Below are 21023 nucleotides of genomic sequence, written 5' to 3' on the forward strand. Positions count from 1 at the left end.
GCATACAGCATCACATATTCCACTCATCTTTGTGGAGGAAATAGCATGTAGTGGAGTCTTCAGTAACGGTTTCGCACAACTATGTCAGTTATTATCAAAACTATCCCAGATGAGAAATCGATATGTTTTAGCTACTCGTGAATCTTCCGGGCTGTACGATCCCTTTCCATGTTGTTGCTATTCCTAACGTTCCAACCAGAGTTACGTTATTTTTGGCAAGGATTATATTTCCGATCACTACCTTTTTCATGGTATTTATATCGCTCTCCGACGTCCGACCTATCAGTGGGCAACATCCAGCGGAACCAGCAGTACCTCTGAAGATGTCCAATGAAGCTCTGTACGGAACATTACAGGAAAGAAAATTTCACGAATCACGACCATACAACATGGAAGATTCACCTGAAAACATAGTCTGTTTTTAAAAACGAAATATATTACATCTTCTGAAAACGGACGAGTCTCCCTAAATTTGGAGGAAACGCACTATATTCAGTTCTGTAAAACAAAGAGATTAATATGGCTCTCTTGGTCTGTGGGGATATTACGTTGGTTTAATCGATGAGAGGACCTCTTGGATATTATTTATGAAGTATTTGTTGGACAATTCTGTTTGTTAATTCAGAACGAGATCAGGAACATTGTTCTTACGTATATGAGTCTCAGTCTCTTAACAGAACATTCGTTACGCCACCCTTACCTGTAGTGCGTATGATCTGCAGGTTTTCTTTATGGTCTTGCCTGAAAATTTTCTGAAAGATGAACAGCAAAGGCTGACTTGCTGAAGTAATTCAGTCGTCGGGAATCTAGGTGTTCCTTACACCTTGCTTCAGAAGTTGTAGCTGTTTGGCCAACGTATAATTTTGGACAATTATTACAGTTCTTTTTATAGCTTCCTGATCTTTAAAACTTGTTTCATAAGAATATTTTTTACAATTTTTCTATGAATGTTGTATGAACTACCTGTACCTTTATAGTATAATTCACATTTAAATGATATTCACAATCTGGTATATTAAACCATTACTATTTACAACATAAAATGCAACTATAGATTCCATGTTCAAACTTGGCTTTATCACTAGAATAGAAAAGTTACCTTGTTGTGTTTATGTAGTGTACTCAGTGTTTGGTACTGTTTCTATTCTCTGTATGAGTTATCCTAACCATTCAGCATATTAGAAATCATTGTAAAAACAGTAATTCTCTTTTAAAAATTTTAAAACTAATTCCGTTGCAGTAGCAAAGACGTATTTTAGTACGTCCGTACTCTCTCACAAAAACGGTAACCTAACATCTTTATCACTGTAACAGTTTTGAACATATTGTGTTACTCACTTAAAGCAGGACCATGTTTTTTTTAAATCTTTATCGTGTGTGGTGCCATCAGACAGAGAATATTGTGGTGTAAAATATTTTCCAGTGGTTTGAAGAGCACTCACATATTGCACGTGCACAAATGTGTTGATTTTAAAATTCATAACATAGGGCGGTTTTTCACACAAAATCACACAGCACGTAAGTTTTCACCACCTTTCACATTTTAATAACTTTACAGCCTCTTCATAAACGTTCTGATGGAGGTCAAAAGAACTAAATCTCTAGTACATTTTACCTAATAGTGAACAAAATATTGTTTATCCTGGTGCAGCAAACCAATATTCAATGCAAAACGAGGCTCTAGCAAGAAAACTAAGAAACCTGTAAGAACCATCTGAAGATGGATTTTTAAGAAATCCGAAGCAGGTCATGCTTTCATTAAAATAAACGTTTTTAAGTCATAGGACTACTTGTGGCGTGGTGCTATTTCAGTTATTAACCTTACTATAATAATAATAATAATAATTATTATTATTATTATTATATTAAGTCTATATTTTGTTGTATAATCATTTAAAACATTTGAAAAGTAAATTATTAATAATCTATGAGTTACTGTGAATGAAAAACATCGATATTTAAACATGGGTATCTTTTTGTCTTTGTCTTACTTTTGACATGGTTGTGTGTGTGTGTGTGTGTGTGTGTGTGTGTGTGTGTGTGTGTGTGTGTGTGTGTGATGATGTACTAAATGGCCGTTTGTGTTCCGTTAAATGTGTGAAAATGATTTGCTGAGATTTTGTGGCTAAAGTAATAAAAAATCAAGAAGAAAACAAGTCCCAGAACGTACATAAAATTAAAAAGCTGGATTCCTCTTTGCAACGCAGTAACGTACTCCTATAGGCACTGAGCCAGTGAACGAAAGAAAACTTCGAGAATTATGCGCAAAAGAGACAATGTAAGTACCAACATTTTTCGAATATTATACTGGTTGCAACTTCGTAATCATTCGCCTCTGTGTTAGTGCTTTGAGATGTGTGGTACACATGAATGTTCGTTATTCAGCATCTGCAGACGAACTTCAACTATTTGATTCAAGAAATCGTAAAACGAAGGAAGTAGGAGTGTAGACCGTTTCGTGTTGCCTGAACGATCTATCCAAATATCTCCAAATGTTCTATCGCGGAATTTTAGGCACTTGTCACTACCCAGAAGTGTACCACTAAAACAGGGACCAAAGATGCGACTCTTGAAAAGCCCATTCGACACCCTGAGAGACAAGGCTCGTTAATTATCCACTTTTCTTATTGTAAACGATGATTCTTCCGTAAATAAACTGCAGTGTTCGTAGACGGCATTCGGAGATCCGATTTTGAAAGTCGCTGATGGAGCAAAATGTGGAAAGAATGTGGTATTCACAGAACACTGCTGTAGGTGAACCCATTTACTCATTCACGGTGTGTCTCTCAGTGGCATATGAGATTGGTGTTACCGTCGCTAGAACATTAGTTCCATTTTCCAGCCAGTTACTGCTCTTTTTCTTCTTCGCACTTCCAGTTCACTGATCATTTTTTTTTTTCTTTTTAAGACAGAACGTGAGGCTTTGCAACGATGAGGACGCCTTTAAGCAATGAACACCCTACCGCTGTCCTAAACGTTTGGCTACATTCTCCGAGAGCGATAAACATATCCACATTTGCGACTGTCGTCTACATTGTGGAAGACTTAATAGCTTTAGGAGCCACGACAGCAGCGCACGGACTGGTAGGACTCAGACGCACAGGTAAATACATGAACTGTGCCTGATTCACGTGGCAACTTACATCTGTTCCAATAGTGCTAATGGCGAGACAGTATTACTCGGAGCCGTTACCCTTTCACTACACTACTGGCCATTAAAATTGCTACACCAAGAAGAAGTGCAGATGATAAACGGGTATTCATGGGACAAATATATTATACTAGATCTGACATGTGATTACATTTTCACGCACTTTTGGGTACATCGATCCTGAGAAATCAGTACCCAGAACAACCACCTCTGGCCGTAATAACGGCCGTGATACGCCTGGGCATTGAGTCAAACAGAGCTTGGATGGCGTGTACAGGTACAGCTGCCCATGCAGCTTCAACATGATACCACAGTTCATCAAGAGTAGTGACTGGCGTATTGTGACGAGCCAGTTGCTCGGCCAGCATTGAGCAGACGTTTTCAATTGGTGAGAGATCTGGAGAATGTGCTGGCCAGCGCAGCAGTCGAACATTTTCTGTATCCAGAAAGGCCCGTACAGGACCTGCAACATGCGGTCGTGCATTATCCAGATGAAATGTAGGGTTTCGCAGGGATCGAATCAAGGATTCCGTCAATGCGAACAAGAGGTGACCGTGACGTGTAACCAATGGCACCCCATTTCATCACCCCGGGTGATACGCCAGGATGGCGATGACAAATACAAACTTCCAATGTACGTTCACCGCGATGTCGCCAAACATGGATACGACCATCATGATGCTGTAAACAGAACCTTGATTCATCCGAAAAAATGACGTTTTGCCGTTCGTGCAGCCAGGTTCGTCGTTGAGTACACCATCGCAGGCGCTCCTGTCTGTGACGCAGCGTCAAGGGTAACCGCAGCCATTGTCCTAGCTTATAGTTCATGCTGCTGCAAACATCGTCGAACTGTTCGTGCAGATGGTTGATGTCTTGCAAACGTCTCCATCTGTTGACTCAAGGATCGAGACGTGGCTGCACGATCCGTTACAGCCATGCGGATAAGATGCCTGTCATCTCGACTGCTAGTGATACGAGGCCGTTGGGATCCAGCACGGCGTTCCGTATTACCCTCCTGAACCCACCGATTCCATATTCTGCTAACAGTCATTGGATCTCGACGAACGCGAACAGCAATGTCACGATACGATAAACCGCAATGGCGATAGGCGACAATCCGATCTTTGTCAAAGTCGGAAACGTGATGGTACGAATTTCTCCTCCTTACTGCTGTTTGTGTATGAGAAATCGGTTGGAAACTTTCCTCATGGCAGCACGTTGTAGGTATCGCCACCGGCGCCAGCCTTGTGTGAATGCTCTGAAAAGCTAATCATTTGCATATTACAGCATCTTCTTCGTGTCGGTTAAATTTCGCTTCTGTAGCACGTCATCTTCGTGGTGTAGCGATTTTAAAGGCCAGTAGTGTATTTGGTCAAATTCCACACAGATATGTTGTTGGTGTCCACTTCGAAGATTTCTTCTGTTGTAAGGGAAAAGTACGAGGGGGGCGTTTAAGGGGCTCCGGAACGCCCTATACTTGCAATGTTAAAATAACGCTTATAAATTACATCTTTCCTCACAAAGTATATGAGGTAGGAAATTGAACTTTTTCCAGATTATTTATTGGAATATGGGCTACAACTTAACAGAGGGATTTTACAAAATTTTAGTTCAGTTATTAAAGATGATTTTTTTTCAATTGTAATGAAAATTCACAACATTTTTTTGCAATTTTTTATTTATATATTCAAAAATATACAGTTTTTTGGAAAAAGGCTATGTTAAATTATGCAAAAGGTACTGTGTAACATTTACTGAAAGTTTGAAACAAATATGTTTGGAAGATCCTTAGAAAACATGTAATTACTATGAGAAAATAAAAGTTTTGGGAATCGAGCGACAAAGATTGGATTAACTTTTTAGTGCATTCCAGGTCCATAGGATGGATTATCTTCAGCCTCTGCAAACTCCTCCTCCAGCTTCCTCTTGTTCCTCCTCCTGTTTACTCTTGCTTGTATTTCTAGACTCTTTACAGCCCTGTCTGCAGCCCGAAAGCGTTCCTTGTCTAAAGCAAGCATCGCTCGTACCATGTTAGAACCTATCTTCATTCCCATATTTCTAAATACCTTGCACCTTACAATGTTGCCATCATTGAAAGTCGCAACAGCATCATACACACCAAAGCGAAGTATTTCTATTCCAACAAATACAGTCTTGGGTATTCTCGACCATATAACACTATTTACACTTTCATTGGGGTTTTGAGTTTTTCCGTGAATACACTTTTTCAACAGTTCAGGTGCTGCTAAGTCTCTGAAAATAGGTTTTATCACCTCCATTATTGCATCTCACATCACTAAAATGTACCTGATGAACACGGACGTTAATAATAACACCATTTGACAGCAGTTTAACAGCGCCACAGTGGGTCACGCCCATGTAGAACACACTTAAAAAAAAAATTATAAATACGTGTAGTCTTCGGAATTGAATAAATTATATATCTATTAAAAGGTAATAGTCTGCAGATTCAGAAAACGCAAAAAAGTAAAAATTGAACTTTTCATGATTTTGAGCCTTTCCGGAGCCCCTTAATAAGCAATGCAACACTTTTTTTTCCTGAAAGCAAGTTGGTTGTATTCAGGATTCCAATACGTCATATAATTCCTCACTCTTTTGGCTACAAAACACTATTTTTGAACATAATCTCCGTTCAATGCGACGGCTTTACGCCATCTTACCGGGAGAGCCTATAAGACCGCGTGGAACCACTGCAGAGGACGATGTCGGAGCCAACCTGTTGCCACGTCAATGACCTCCGCATCATCCACGCACTACCACTCGCGGTGTACATACTTCGCTTGGCCAAGCGGGTGGAAGTCGTAACATGCGAAATGCAGGTTGTAGGGTAGATGAGGGAGAACAGTGCACTGACGTTTTTTTGAGCTGCTTTCAGGTGCGCAGAACAGTGAGAGGTCTTGGTTATCATTGAGAAGGAAAAGTTCGGTCGCATGTTTGCGGCGACCAACGCGCTGAAGTCGCATCCTCCAGTCACAGTACTGCAGGAGTCACAGCTGCGGTGGCGGGCCGGCACGCGGAAGATCGGACAGGTTTCCGTGACTTGTTGCGATGCTGACAGACCCCTCGCCCGACGATTCACCGTGCTTTTATTCACTGCCAGGTTTTCGTAGACATTCTGCGAGCGCCTACGAGTATCTGTGATGCTCCGATTTTCCCCCAAAAGAAACTCGACAAAAGTTCTCTGTTTGGAACACGTCTCCTTTACGGACGGCATTTTCAAGGCCACCACCTGTCGGAACTTCACGAAACTGTAGAGGCTGAAGCAGGAATACTCCACGATATCTCACGACAAATTCTGCATTTTTTCAGCCGAAATGTAATGTTTTGCATTATTTATTGGACACCCCTCGTACCCCATTTATTAAAAACGAGGTCGGTATCATAATTAAGCCGATCCTAGTAATTGAGATACTGCATGCCGTACAATTATCGTCTCTAGAAGGTCTGGTTACAGATAAAAGGATGGATGAACTTGACGAAGCTGTGGGAACCTACATAATGCGGTCAGCAAGGGGGGATATATGTAACATTGGTCAAAAATGATGAAAATTTTGTTTTCAACCAGACATTTCCGTAGGATGTTGGAAATAATGTCTCCATATTATGCTGATGGTTATTAATTTATAAACGTCGAATCACAGCTACATATGCAGTGCCCTGGAACGTAGAGATATTTGTGTTTAAACTTCTTGCTCTAATATCTTCAACATTTCGCGGCCCTGTCAGCAACTGTATAAATATTAATTATGATTTTAATAATCAACAGCCTCAGTTGCATCGTTTACCTAGAATTTAACTAGGTTTCAGTCGGGATAACCCAACCATCTTCAGAATAATGGACCTATGTCGGTCAATAGTTTTTAAGTGTGTTGACTGGAGCGATGTTCGCCAAGTCACACTTTAGCTTTAAGCACATTTCCGCTGTCATTCCCTAAGTTTAATGGCAGTGGTCACCAGGCCCGAATTATGATGGTAATGGTCCACACACAGTTTTTACAGTAAGTGTGTGTATCACCTCCATGAAGGCAAATTGAGTACCCCATTGCCGCCACATTATCCCCTACTATAGTGTTTTCTGCAACTCATAACCATAACTTCGCCATGAAGCTCAATCAGGCACCTGCATTAGTTTTTGAATTGTTTCTGGACCATTTCAGGTCAAATACACTAATCTTGAATAATGATCATCTGTTTTATATGGCTCGTATTGCCGGATGTTACAGATTAGATACAGACTTGTTCATAAGTTCAGACATGACAATTTGTGTGCTAAGTCAATAGGATGTTCATGCGTTGTAACCATAGCTAAGCAAATTCTTAACAACTACGTCTTAAAAATTTCTAGACCTAGTCGTAATAATGACGATGTTGGCTTAATATTATCCTTCCCACTCCTAAGTTCTTTTTAGGTGATTAAACTTCGTGCTTAAGCACAAAATTTTCCTAGATAGGCCATACCTTGTAAGCACATAATGTCTTCCCCATACTTAATAAATGTTAAGACAGTCGATCTAAGTATGTTCTGCACAGGTTAACATCCCTTTTCCTCAGCTATACCTTTTATTTCACTTTACTAGTACGTTCAAGGTCAGGAGTTAAGTTCATGTCTTGTCCCAACAAGCAACTATCATATAGTTTATGCGCAGGCGCAAGGTATTGTGTCCGCCTAGGCAGGCCTCATGACGCTACGGTCAGTTCTAGTACAGCACTCGTGGCTGCCACATCACGGTCGCGAAGTGGGGCCGAGGCAGTTCCAGGTACGTTTTATAGTCTGACGATAATTTATGGATTTGTAGTTTCAGCTTGACTATGTCCACTATGGACAAACGGTAGTTACTGTTATTCTGAAGAAGGTTGGGTTATCCCGACTGAAACTTAGGTATATTCTAGGTAAACGGTGCAAATCAGGCTGTTGATCATTAAAATTAAAATTCTTGCTCTAAATTTTGGACATCGTATATTGATGTTATAAATAGTTCTGGAACTTTCCGTTCGTATTTGATGTAGTGATATTATCCATTTCTACTTAAAGATGTCGTAGATGCTGCTCAACATTCCTCTTCCACTGCTCTTTTTTCTGCCATACGAAATTTCGTTTTCATAGAACCAGGGAATGAACATTTGTTCACTTGATGTTACGTTTTGGATGGTGCTACCAATCGTTGAATGTTATTACCAATTGTTGAATCTACCTGTGTTATATCAGTGACAGTGATCCGTAGATACTGGTCCACAAGTGTTCTTTCTTCTGTTTTGCTGTTGAATCTATATGATGACAGTGATCCGGCCGTGTGTGTGTGTGTGTGTGTGTGTGTTTAGATGTTTGTATGTATTGTTTTAACGTGGTTGTCCGTCTTAAACACACACACACACACACACACACACACACACACACACACACACACGGCCGGATCACTGTCATCATATAGATTCAACAGCAAAACAGAAGAAAGAACACTTGTAGACCAGTATCTACGAAAGCATCAGCATAAAATGCCAGAACTCTTTATCACCTCAATATACAATGTCCAAAATTTGGAAGAAAATAGTTAACAAATATGTATATATTTCAGGTCACTGCACATGCCTTGCAAATAACAAAGGCGTAACGTGTATGGCAGGAAGAAAGTTGTTTTATTCAATTGTGATTAGACGGATCTGAAGTAATAATCACCAACGTAATATTACACGCAACTCAGGACGTAGGACAAGAAATAGTTAACAATGATACTGTACCCAATTTTCAGAGTTTAATTCGTGCTATAAACGATGTGAAAGCTACCTTGTTTCGACCAATGCGCAGTGCCACTTTTCTACACCTTTTTTTCCTTGTTTGCGATGTTTTATTATCTCCTGCCGTCAGGGAAGCATCTGAAGAGTATAGAAGGCCATGAGCTCATTCACGATGCCATTAATTCCGATTTATTAAAGAAATTCACACATGGTGGAACGCAAAACCCGAACGAAAGATTTAATAACCTCATTTAGAAGAGACACCCAGAAGCAATGTTTTGCTCACCTACTGTTATTAAAATTACCTAATATGATGATTGCCTCGAGTTCAATGATGGTAACATTGAAAGATTCAGAACCGTCTCGAGACTAGGATTGGTGCGGGTTGCTTCATTAAAGAACTACTGAAGAGGAGAGATAATTTGCATATTGCTAGCTCTGAAATGTCAGTCAGTGATATTGCCAGAAGGATACGACTAGAGGAAGAAACTTTCGCCAATACCAAGAAGACCAACTGAACCGCTATGCTAACAGTGAGGTAATTGTTTGTGGCAAACATGCTAATAAAACCTTGTTTTGGCGATTTCTGCGTCTTTCACTTTTCAGTGTATAATGAACATTTTGTGCTGACCCATTGCATATAAAAAGGAGAAATTTTCTACAGATTGTCTACATACTGTAACAACTTGTTCTGCAAAAGTTTTTAAAGTGCGTTACTTTCAAAGATATATAAACTTTTGTGAGCTGAAAGTTGCTATGTATCATTCACATAAATTTATAAAATTCAAAAACAGATTTTAAAAAACTTGTACAAAGATTCTTTTATTTTATTACTGAGAATAACTTGCTCTATTGTGAAAGTGATAAATAAAGCAACCTTTCAGAAAATGTTCCTCGTGTGTTAATAGGTGTTCTAAAAGTATCTACTAACTCTCGGATCGAATTATTTGACAAAAATAGAATAAAAAAATTCCATATTACAGCTTAATGATAAGATGAGCCAAATTTGGTTCAATTATCTCTGAAGTAGCAATAGGTTGTATGTAACTGCGCATTCTCTCATGTGAGAGACCACATAACATAAGAATACTCCGTTGGAAACCTGTGTCATGCATAGTTGACACAATTTTTGCAGTCTACACAGATGACATTGATCTGTCGCTGGTGTGTAGGTACATTCCGCATTAACGTTGACTGGTTTTGAAATAACAAGTTTGTCGTATGTTATGTGCGCAACTGTTCCTGTCAGCAGCCAGTAGCCTGGAATGCAGGCAGCCCGCAACACAGAGCTGCAGAGCAGATAGCATCGTCGGTGTGCGCAGGGGTTTCGCTATCTACAACGAAATCGGAAGATAGGGCACAACGAAATGTTGACCTGACTTCCACCTTTTTTGGTGACAAAGGGGCAGTTCAGCGTCACTAAAAATATACAAAAGTAGTATAACTACAGCAAAGTTAAAACTTTTTGTAGTTAATGCCTTAGGAACTGGACTACACTTGTCTTCCAAGGTAACTGGATTATTTATTCTATTATAAATTCATTAACAAATCACAAAGGGTTATCAATCTGATTATTAATTCGGTCAAAGATAAGGATCTACAGCTCTGAGTAGATGCAGTATACTAGACATACCGTGAGATTACACATGCAGATAGTACAGCCATAATACGAGGGCATTCGGGAAGTATGGTCCTATCGATCGTGGAATGAAAACAAAGTGAAAACTAAAAAAAAAAAAAAAATCTCAACAGTTAGCTACACCTTTCAGTCAATTCTCTACATAGTCGCTGCTCTGACTGACACGTTTTTCGTAACGTTGTACCAACTTTCCAATAATCTTGGGAGCGGCCGAGCGGTTCTAGGCGCTACAGTCTGGAACCGCGCGACCGCTGCGGTCGTAGGTTCGAATCGTGCCTCGGGCATGGATGTGTGTGATGTCCTTAGGTTAGTTAGGTTTAAGTAGTTCTAAGTTCTAGGGGACTGATGACCACAGCAGTTAAGTCCCATAGTGCTCAGAGCCATTTTTGAATAACCTTGACATAGGAGGCAGCAGGATGTGCATTCTGCCAATTGTTTACGCTGATCTGTAGGCTGTTGTCTGTGCCAAAATGTCTTCACAGCCGGCGGTTCATGTGAGCAGAGATTAAAATGAGATGGAGCTACGTCCGAGGAGTATGATAAAAAACTTCCCATCGGAAACGCCTGCAGCAACATCCTCATTGCTCCTGCAGTGTGCGGCTGAGAACGGTCATGATGAAGGAAATGTATGGCAGTACGATGTGTGGTCTGCATGAAATTCGCTGAAATCTGTCAGAGACACTCATATTTGGCGGGAGACACTATTTTCTAGGCGTCTTTACGTGCTCACTGTGCGCCCAGAACAGGAAAGAGTGACGTGACGCGATGAACGGGCATACTTGAAACAATGTCCAGCACAAGTGTGCATAGCTTCGTCGGGTTTTCACTGTGGTTTCCATTTCGTGATCGATTAGACCTCACTACCCTAAAAGCCGACGTAGTTAACCATGACTGTACTATCTATTTATATAATGACACATTAGGTCTAGCACGCCAACGGCCTTGCCGCAGTGGTAACACCGGTTCCCGTCAGATCACCGAAGTTAAGCGCCTTCGGGCTGGGCTGGCACCTGGATGGGTGACCGTCTGATCTGCCGAGCGCTGTTGGCAAGCGGGGTGCACTCAGCCCTTGTGAGGCAAACTGAGGACCTACTTAGAAGTAGCGGCTGCGGTCTCGGAAACTGACATACGGCTGGGAGAGTGTTGTGATGAGCACATTCCCCTCCAATCTGCATCCAGTGACGCCTGTGGCTGATGATGACACGGCGGCCGGTCGGTACCGTTGAGCCTTCATGGCCTGTTCGGAAGGAGGTCTAGCACACTGCATCTACTCAGGTATGAAGGAGGTCAACGTTGGCCGAAAGTAATAACTGGATTAACATTTGTGGTTCGTAAGTGGATTTGCATTGAAATAAATATTGCCTGGGTCGATGGAATATCTACATGAAGCATAATCGCTGTTGCGAATATGGATAACCATCAGTTGTATAATGGAATGTGACAGTGACAATTTATACTAGACCGTGACTCGAAACCGAATTTCCTGCTTTCTGCATCCGAGCATTACTCAAGGCCAAACCCAAATTTTCTTGTGTAATAAACCATGTGTCTGCAACCTGTACTCGTACATCCATTATGTATGCTCCCATACAGTGCAAACACTTTAATTGAAAGTCGTTTACCCGAGGTCAGTAAATAAATACGAAATTGCAGTGTCTTCCTTTAGACATGGCTTTATGGTTCCTGGAACAGAGCTGACGTCCGTGATAACTGGTTGATAACTAGCTTTAATGGAAACTGGACTAGACATGGTTTCCGAGACAAGTGGACTAGCCCTGGCCTCCATGGAAACTGGACTAGACATGGTTTCCAAGGCAAGTGGACTAGCCCTGGCCTCCATGGAAACTGGACTAGATATAGTTTCCAAGGCAAGTGGACTAGACCTGGCCTCCATGGAAACTGGACTAGACATGGTTTGCAAGGCAAGTGGACTAGCCCTGGCCTCCATGGAAACTGGACTAGATATAGTTTCCAAGGCAAGTGGACTACACCTGGCCTCCATGGAAACTGGACTAGACATGGTTTCCAATGCAAGTGGACTAGCCCTGGCCTCCATGGAAACTGGACTAGATATAGTTTCCAAGGCAAGTGGACTACACCTGGCCTCCATGGAAACTGGACTAGACATGGTTTCCAACGCAAGTGGACAAGCCCTGGTTTCCACAGAATCTGGAGTAGATATGGTCTCCAAGGGAACTGGAGTAGCCCCAGCCTCCCACGGGAGCAGGACGGACTTACCAGAGGTTGTGGCAGCGCTCCCAGTCGCGGAGCCATGGCGACCGTTGATTCTCATGGGGTCCACCTTGAACGCCGTCTTACGCCTCGCTCCTGCAACCAAACAGACGCATACAGTTACTTCATATGTCCTTCTCCGCCAGTGTGTGTCAATAGACACGTACGAATGGTATGCGGACAGTGACTCAAATGTTCAGTCAAAAATAAACTGTTAGTGCACAGTGAGACAGGGTTGTAGCCTATCCCCAGTGTTATTCAATCTGTATATTGATCAAGCAGTAAGGGAAACAAAAGAAAAATTCGGAGTAGGAATTAAAATCCACGGAGAAGAAATAAAAACTTTGACGTTCGCCGATTACATTGTAATTCTTTCAGAGACAGCAAAGGACCTGGAAGAGCAATTGAACGGAATGGACAGTATCTTGAAAGGAGGATATAAGATGAACATCAACAAAAGCAAAACGAGGATAATGGAATGTAGTCGAATTAAATCGGGTGATGCTGAGGGAATTAGATTAGGAAATGAGACGCTTAAAGTAGTAAAGGAGTTTTGCTATTTGGGGAGCAAAATAACTGATGATGGTCGAAGTAGAGAGGATATAAAATGTAGATTGGCAATGGCAAGGAAAGCGCTTCTGAAGAAGAGAAATTTGTTAGCATCGAGTATAGATTTAAGTGTCAGGAAGTCGTTTCTGAAAGTATTTGTATGGAGTGTAACCATGTATGGAAGTGAAGCGCGGACGATAAATAGATTGGACAAGAAGAGAATAGAAGCTTTCGAAATGTGGTGCTACAGAAGAATGCTGAAGATTAGATAGGTAGATCACATAACTAATGAGGAGGTATTGAATAGAATTGGGGAGAAGAGAAATTTGTGGCACAACCTGACTAGAAGAAGGGATCGCTTGGTGGGACATCAAGGGATCACCAATTTAGTATTGGAGGGCAGCGTGGAAAGTAAAAATCGTAGAGGGAGACCAAGACATGAATACACTAAACAGATTCAGAAGGATGTATGTTGCAGTAGGTACTGGGAGATGGAAAAGCTTGCACAGGATAGAGTAGCATGAGAGTAAAATGTCAAAGTATACTAAAAAGACATAAATCCCTACACAGGATGATTCTTATTAACTCCGAAGGGACTTAGATGACACTGAGACAAGCAATTTAATATGAGACACATAAGTTCGCAAATGTCGGGAAATACCCCAAAAGTTCAAAAATGGTTCAAATGGCTCTGAGCACTATGGGACTCAACTGCTGAGGTCATTAGTCCCCTAGAACTTAGAACTAGTTAAACCTAACTAACCTAAGGACATCACAAACATCCATGCCCGAGGCAGGATTCGAACCTGCGACCGTAGTGGTCTTGCGGTTCCAGACTGCAGCGCCTTTAACCGCACGGCCACTTCGGCCGGCACCCCAAAAGTGAATGACAAATGTTGAACATGTGACGTCGGCAGATGACGTACTTGGCCACACATACAGTGGTTGATCTTATCAGTCTGTCGCACCTGGTCATATTTATTTATTTATTTTATTAACATTACAGAATAACCCACCGGCTTGAAATGCAAGGTGGGTTGGATGCTTCTAAATCCAACAGCAAAGATTTATTATTGGAATCTTATTTATATACATTTGGTAATGCTTGTTTAAATGATATAAAGAACATGATATATAAAAATTTCTCTAAGATTACAGCGAATTGAATGTTTAACAATTGTTAAAATCGCTCTACATAATTTCCGCCTAGTTGAGGAGAATATAATTTATATAATGCTTATGTTAAAACTATGTAATACAGTAAGTGTGGCGAAAATAAGTTGCAATATATAGAGGGAAGTGATATACGAGGGTTGTTCAGAAAGTAAGTTTCGATCGCTCTCGAAATGGAAACCACTGGGAAAATCCGGTAAAGCTTTGTACATATGTGTTGGGCAGTGTCTCTAGTATGGCCGTCGATCGTGTCGCGTCGCTCTTTTCAGTTTGGAGTGAACAGTGAACACGTAAAGATACGCAGGGAATAGCGTCTGCCACCTAGTATGAGGGCCAGGTTAGAGATTTCGCCTGTGTCATGCAGCCCACATAACACAACTGTCAAGCAGTTCCTTCTTAATGCCAATTCTCGGCTTCACACTGCAGGGGCAACGAAGACACTCCTGCAGCGTTTCCGATGAGAAGTGTTTGATCACCCACAATGCAGTCCGTAATTGGATCCCCCTCAGTCTCATCTCTGCTGTGAAGACAAAACTTTTCCACAGACAACGAGCTGCAGACCAGTGCAGATAACTGGCCGAAAGCACAGGCGGCTGCTTTCTATGACGAGGATATCGGAAAGTTGGTACACTACGACAAAACTCGAAGTTGGAGCGGCGACTAGGTAGAGAAGTAGGTGGAAAGCGTACCTAACTGTTGCAAATAAAATGTTTTTGGTTTTCACTGTGGTTTCCATATCGCGACCGATCGGCACTTACTTTCTGGACAAACCTCGTATTTGGGTGTGTAATACAGTCTAAGTAGCTTGTTGGTTGATAACAGCCTATATCAACCTATTTTAGGTGAGAAGGTCTCGATAAAACTTCGAGCTGTTTATGTAGCTTTATTGTGTTTGCGTGTATTGACATATAATTGCCGGCCGCTGTGGCCAATCGGTTCTAGGCGCTTCAGTCTGGAACTACGCGGCTGCTACGGTCGCAGGTTCGAATACTGCCTCGGGCATGGATGTGTGTGATGCCCTCAGATGTTAAGTCCCATAGTGCTCAGAGCCATTTGAACCATTTGACATATAACTTGGAGCGTTGCATGTCAGGACACTACACGACATTCTGTAGTTGGTAGTTGTGGTATATGTTGTGTGACACCTTACATACGTGCACCTGGTAGTATACAGATTAAATACTGATTGAGCGTGCTGATCATACACACACCAAAAAAAGTTTTGCATCAGCCCGATTCCCAGAACTCCTGAACATAGACATTGACTGCAAATATTATATGACAGACACAGTACCTTTGACTGTTCAGAGATGTCACTAAACCTGTCCAAAGATGTAAACAACCACGCATGAGCAGCGCCTATTTGACGGAGGGGGTCCGACAGCCGATCAGTTCCAGTCATTCCACCAGAAAGGAAGTACACAGATTCTGTTGTCTGTAGTTCAACCATGGTTAGACGGTCAATACCTCGGTTCGATCGCATCCGCATTGTTCCTTTGTGCTAGGAAAAGCTCTCAACAACGGAAATGTCCAGGCGTCTCGGAGTCAACCAAAGCGATGTTGATCGGAAATGGAGAAGATACAGAGAGACAGGAACTGTCGACGACATGCCTCGCTCAGGACGCCCAAGGGCTACTACTGCAGTGGATCAACGCTACCTGCGGATTATGGCTCGGAAGAACCCTGACAGCAACGCCACCATGTTGAATAACGCTTTTCGTACAGCCACAAGACGTCGTATTACGTCTCAAACTGTGCGCAATAGGCTGCATGATGCGCAACTTCGCTCCCAGCGTCCATGGCAAGGTCCATATTTGCAACCACGACACGACGCAGCGCGGTGCAGATGGGCCCCAACAACATGCCGAATGGTCCTCTCAGGATTGGCATCACGTTCTCTTCACCAGACAATCGTCGGAGTCGTGTTTGGAGGCAACTCGGTCAGGCTGAACGCCTTAGACACACTGTTCAGAAAGTGCAGAAAGGTGGATGTTCCCTAATGTTTTGGGGTGGCATTATGTGGGGCCGACGTAAGCCGCTGGTGGTCATGGAAGGCGCCGTATCGGCTGTACGATACGTGAATGCCATCCTCCGACCGACAGTGCAACCATATCGGCACCATATTGGCGAGGCATCCGTCTTCATGGACAACAATTCGCGCCACCATTGTGCACATCTTATGAATGACTTCTTTCAGGATAACGACGTCGCTCAATTGGAGTGGCCAGCATGTTCTCCAGACATGAACCCTATCAGACATGTCTGGGATAGATTGAAAAGGGCTGTTTATGGACGACGTGACCCACCAGCCACTCTGAGGGATCTACACCGAATCACCATTGAGTAGTGGGACAATCTGGACCAACAGTGCCTTGATGAACTTGTGGATAGTATGCCATGACGAATACAGGCATGCATCAATGCAAGAGGACATGCTACTGGGTATTAGAGGTACCGATGTGTATGGCAATCTGGACCACCACCTGTGAAGGTCTCGCTGTATGGTGGTACAACAAGCAATGTGTGGTTTTCATGAGCAATAAAAAGAAATGATTTTTATGTTGATCTCTATTGCAGTTTTCTGTACAGGGTCCGGAACTTTCGGAACCGAGGTGATGCAAAACTTTTTTTGGTATGTGTATACAAGGCTATTACAAATGATTGAAGCGATTTCATAAATTCACTGTAGCTCCATTCATTGACATATGGTCACGACACACTACAGATACGTAGAATAACTCATAAAGTTTTGTTCGGCTGAAGCCGCACTTCAGGTTTCTGCCGCCAGAGCGCTCGAGAGCGCAGTGAGACAAAATGGCGACAGGAGCCGAGAAAGCGTATGTCGTGCTTGAAATGCACTCACGTCAGTCAGTCATAACAGTGCAACGACACTTCAGGACGAAGTTCAACAAAGATCCACCAACTGCTAACTCCATTCGGCGATGGTATGCGCAGTTTAAAGCTTCTGGATGCCTCTGTAAGGGGAAATCAACGGGTCGGCCTGCAGTGAGCGACGAAACCGTTGAACACGTGCGGGCAAGTTTCACGCGTAGCTCGCGGAAGTCGACGAATAAAGCAAGCAGGGAGCTAAACGTACCACAGCCGACGGTTTGGAAAATCTTACGGAAAAGGCTAAAGCAGAAGCCTTACCGTTTACAATTGCTACAAGCGCTGACACCCGACGACAAAGTCAAACCCTTTGAATTTTCGGCGCGGTTGCAACAGCTCTTGGAAGAGGATGCGTTCAGTGCGAAACTTGTTTTCAGTGATGAAGCAACATTTTTTTCTTAATGGTGAAGTGAACAGACACAATGTGCGAATCTGGGCGGTAGAGAATCCTCACGCATTCGTGCAGCAAATTCGCAATTCACCAAAAGTTAACGTGTTTTGTGCAATCTCACGGTTTAAAGTTTACGGCCCCTTTTTCTTCTGCGAAAAAAACATTACAGGACACGTGTATCTGGACATGCTGGAAAATTGGCTCTTGCCAAAACTGGAAACCGACAGCGCCGACTTTATCTTTCAACAGGATGGTGCTCCACCGCACTTCCATCAGGATGTTTGGCATTTCTTAAACAGGAGATTGGAAAACCGATGGATCGGTCGTGGTGGAGATCATGATCAGCAATTCGTGTCATGGCCTCCACGCTCTCCCGACTTAACCCCATGCGATTTCTTTCTGTGGGGTTATGTGAAAGATTCAGTGTTTAAACCTCCTCTACCAAGAAACGTGCCAGAACTGCGAGCTCGCATCAACGATGCTTTCGAACTCATTGATGGGGACATGCTGCGCCGAGTGTGGGAGGAACTTGATTATCGGCTTGATGTCTGCCGAATCACTAAAGGGGCACATATCGAACATTTGTGAATGCCTAAAAAAAACTTTTTGAGTTTTTGTATGTGTGTGCAAAGCATTGTGAAAATATCTCAAATAATAAAGTTATTGTAGAGCTGTGAAATCGCTTCAATCATTTGTAATAACCCTGTATATCACACATCTGCTGCGGCGCATATGATTTAATACACTGATGAGCAAAAATTAAGGGCCCCGACGCGTGTTGGTATTGGAGCCCGGTGCTGGGGGTCCTGGCTAAACGATAAATTCGATCCGCGGATCTATAAAACCACCTTATTCTTTCTCATTGCCGTATTCTGTTCTTTCTCGAATTAACATTAATATGCTGAGACGTAAATGAAGGTTGGTAGGTGCGTCTCTACATCTGAAAGATGACGTCTGATAAGATTTCGCGCCAATCGCATATGAGTGACTCTGCAAGCGGATGCAAATCAGGTTTGCTCTAACAGCGCGTTGCAACGATCGTGAGTGAGTGGTGATTTGATGTTAGTCAAGACTGCCTTTAAAGCGACAAAGACGCCATTATCAACACCTCACTGAGCTTGAACGAGGTTGTGTAATGAGGCAACGAGAACCTGGATGTTCCTTCTCCGATACTGCGGAATAACTTAAGGGGCTCCGGAAAGGCTCAAAATCATGAAAAGTCCAATTTTTACTTTTTTGCGTTTTCTGAATCTGCAAACTATTACCTTTTAATAGATATATAATTTATTCAATTCCGAAGACTACAACTATTTTTAAATTTTTTTTTGAAATGTGTTCTACATGGGCGTGACCCACTGTGGCGCTGTTAAACTGCTGTCAAATGGTGTTATTATTAACGTCCGTGTTCATCAGGTACATTTTAGTGATGTGAGATAAAGTATGTGTTGTGGCTAACCTGTGATGGTTCAATATATATCGCTGGTGTGATTGTCGATTGTTTCATGTTTATTTACTCTGTCGTTATCTCGAAAATATTCGTAATTAATTCTGTTTCTTGAGTCTCTGTTTTGTTGAAGTATAATAATGAGTAAAAGTAAAGTTATTAGAAATCCTCTGAAGGCTTTTAAGAAAAGGAGAAATGTTGTAAAGCCAAAGGCATGTGTTATTACTGTAAATAATAACATTCTAACATGGTACGAGCGATGCTTGCTTTAGACAAGGAACGCCTTCGGGCTGCAGACAGGGCTGTAAAGAGTCTAGAAATACAAGCAAGAGTAAACAGGAGGAGGAACAAGACGAAGCTGGAGGAGGAGTTTGCAGAGGATGAAGATGATCCATCCTATGGACCTGGAATGCACTAAAAAGTTAATCCAATCTTTGTCGCTCGATTCCCGAAACTTTTATTTTCTCATATTAATTACATGTTTTCTAAGGGTTTTCCAAACAGATTTGTTTCAAACTTTCAGTAAATGTTACACAGTACCTTCTGCATAATTTAACACAGCCTTTTTCCAAAAAACTGTATATTTTTGAATATATAAATAAAAAATTGCAAAAAAATGTTGTGAATTTTCATTACAATTGAAAAAAAATCATCTTTAATAACTGAACTAAAATTTTGTAAAATCCCTGTGTTACGTTGTAGCCCATATTCCAATAAATAATCTGTAAAAAGTTCAACTTCCTACCTCAAATACTTTGTGAGGAAAGATGTAATTTATAAGCGTTATTTTAACATTGCAAGTATAGGGCGTTCCGGAGCCCCTTAACAAGTGTACAGCCGCTACACACGCCTGCTGATCACCAGAATGCTCGGTCTCAAGCAGACCGGGCTCCGAACGGCCACCTCGGTCTACCGAGAGGGAGAACCATCGTGTTCGGCGCATGTCTCTTGTGTGACAACCGCGTCTGCAGCAGCAATTTGAGCAGCAGTTGGAATCACAACGAACTGTTACAAATCGGTTACTTCAAGGACAACGCCGAACAAAACGACCTGTAGCTACCATTCCACTGACCTAAAACCATCGCCGTTTGCAAATTCAGCGGTGTCAAACGAGAGATCTCTGGAGGGCAGGGTGGAAGTCTGTTGTGTTTTCTGATGACAGCTGTTTCTGACACGGTGCCAGTGATGACCGTGCATTTGTTAGGAGGAAGCCAGTCGACGGCCTGCAACCAACCTGTCTTCATGCTACACCTACTGGACGTACATCTGCGGTGCGATTTCGTATGACAGCTGGAACACCCTCGTTATTATTCCACTCACCTCAAGTGCAAATTTATGCGTCAATCTGACGATTCGACCAGTGGTGCTGCCATAAATGCAGAGGATTTTAGGCAGAGTTTTCCAACAGAATAACGCTCGTCCGCATACCGCTATTGTAACCCAACATGCTCTACAGAGTGTCGACATGTTGCCTTAACCTGCTCGATCACCAGATCTGTCCCCAATCGAGCACAGGTGGGAGATTACCGGACGAGAACTCCAGCGTCATAGAAAGCCAGCGTCAACCGCCCATGTATTGACCGATCAAGTACAACGGGAATGGAACTCCATCCCACTAACTGGCATGTGGCACATCTACAACACAATGCATCCACGTTTGCAAGCTTACATTCAACATTCTGGCGGCTACAACTGCTATTAATACGAGGGCGAGTCAAATGAAAACCTTAAATATTTTTTTAAATATTATTTATTGTGCAGAAATGGTACAAAGCTGTATCACTTTTCAACATAATCTCCC

The 21023-nt window shown here is 42.2% G+C and overlaps 1 protein-coding gene across 1 annotated transcript in view; it reads right to left on the reverse strand.

Annotated features, from left to right (window-relative positions):
• LOC126106309 (echinoderm microtubule-associated protein-like 2) overlaps positions 1 to 21023 on the reverse strand; it is a 790720-nt gene that overhangs the window by 448304 nt on the left and 321393 nt on the right. The window contains exon 2 of the mRNA XM_049912530.1: positions 12783 to 12872. Coding sequence (XP_049768487.1) covers positions 12783 to 12837 — 55 coding nt within the window. The 5' untranslated portion in view covers positions 12838 to 12872. The remainder of the gene's footprint in view (positions 1 to 12782; positions 12873 to 21023) is intronic.

This window comes from Schistocerca cancellata, chromosome 10, assembly GCF_023864275.1.
Source record: "Schistocerca cancellata isolate TAMUIC-IGC-003103 chromosome 10, iqSchCanc2.1, whole genome shotgun sequence".
Lineage (NCBI taxonomy): Eukaryota > Metazoa > Arthropoda > Insecta > Orthoptera > Acrididae > Schistocerca > Schistocerca cancellata.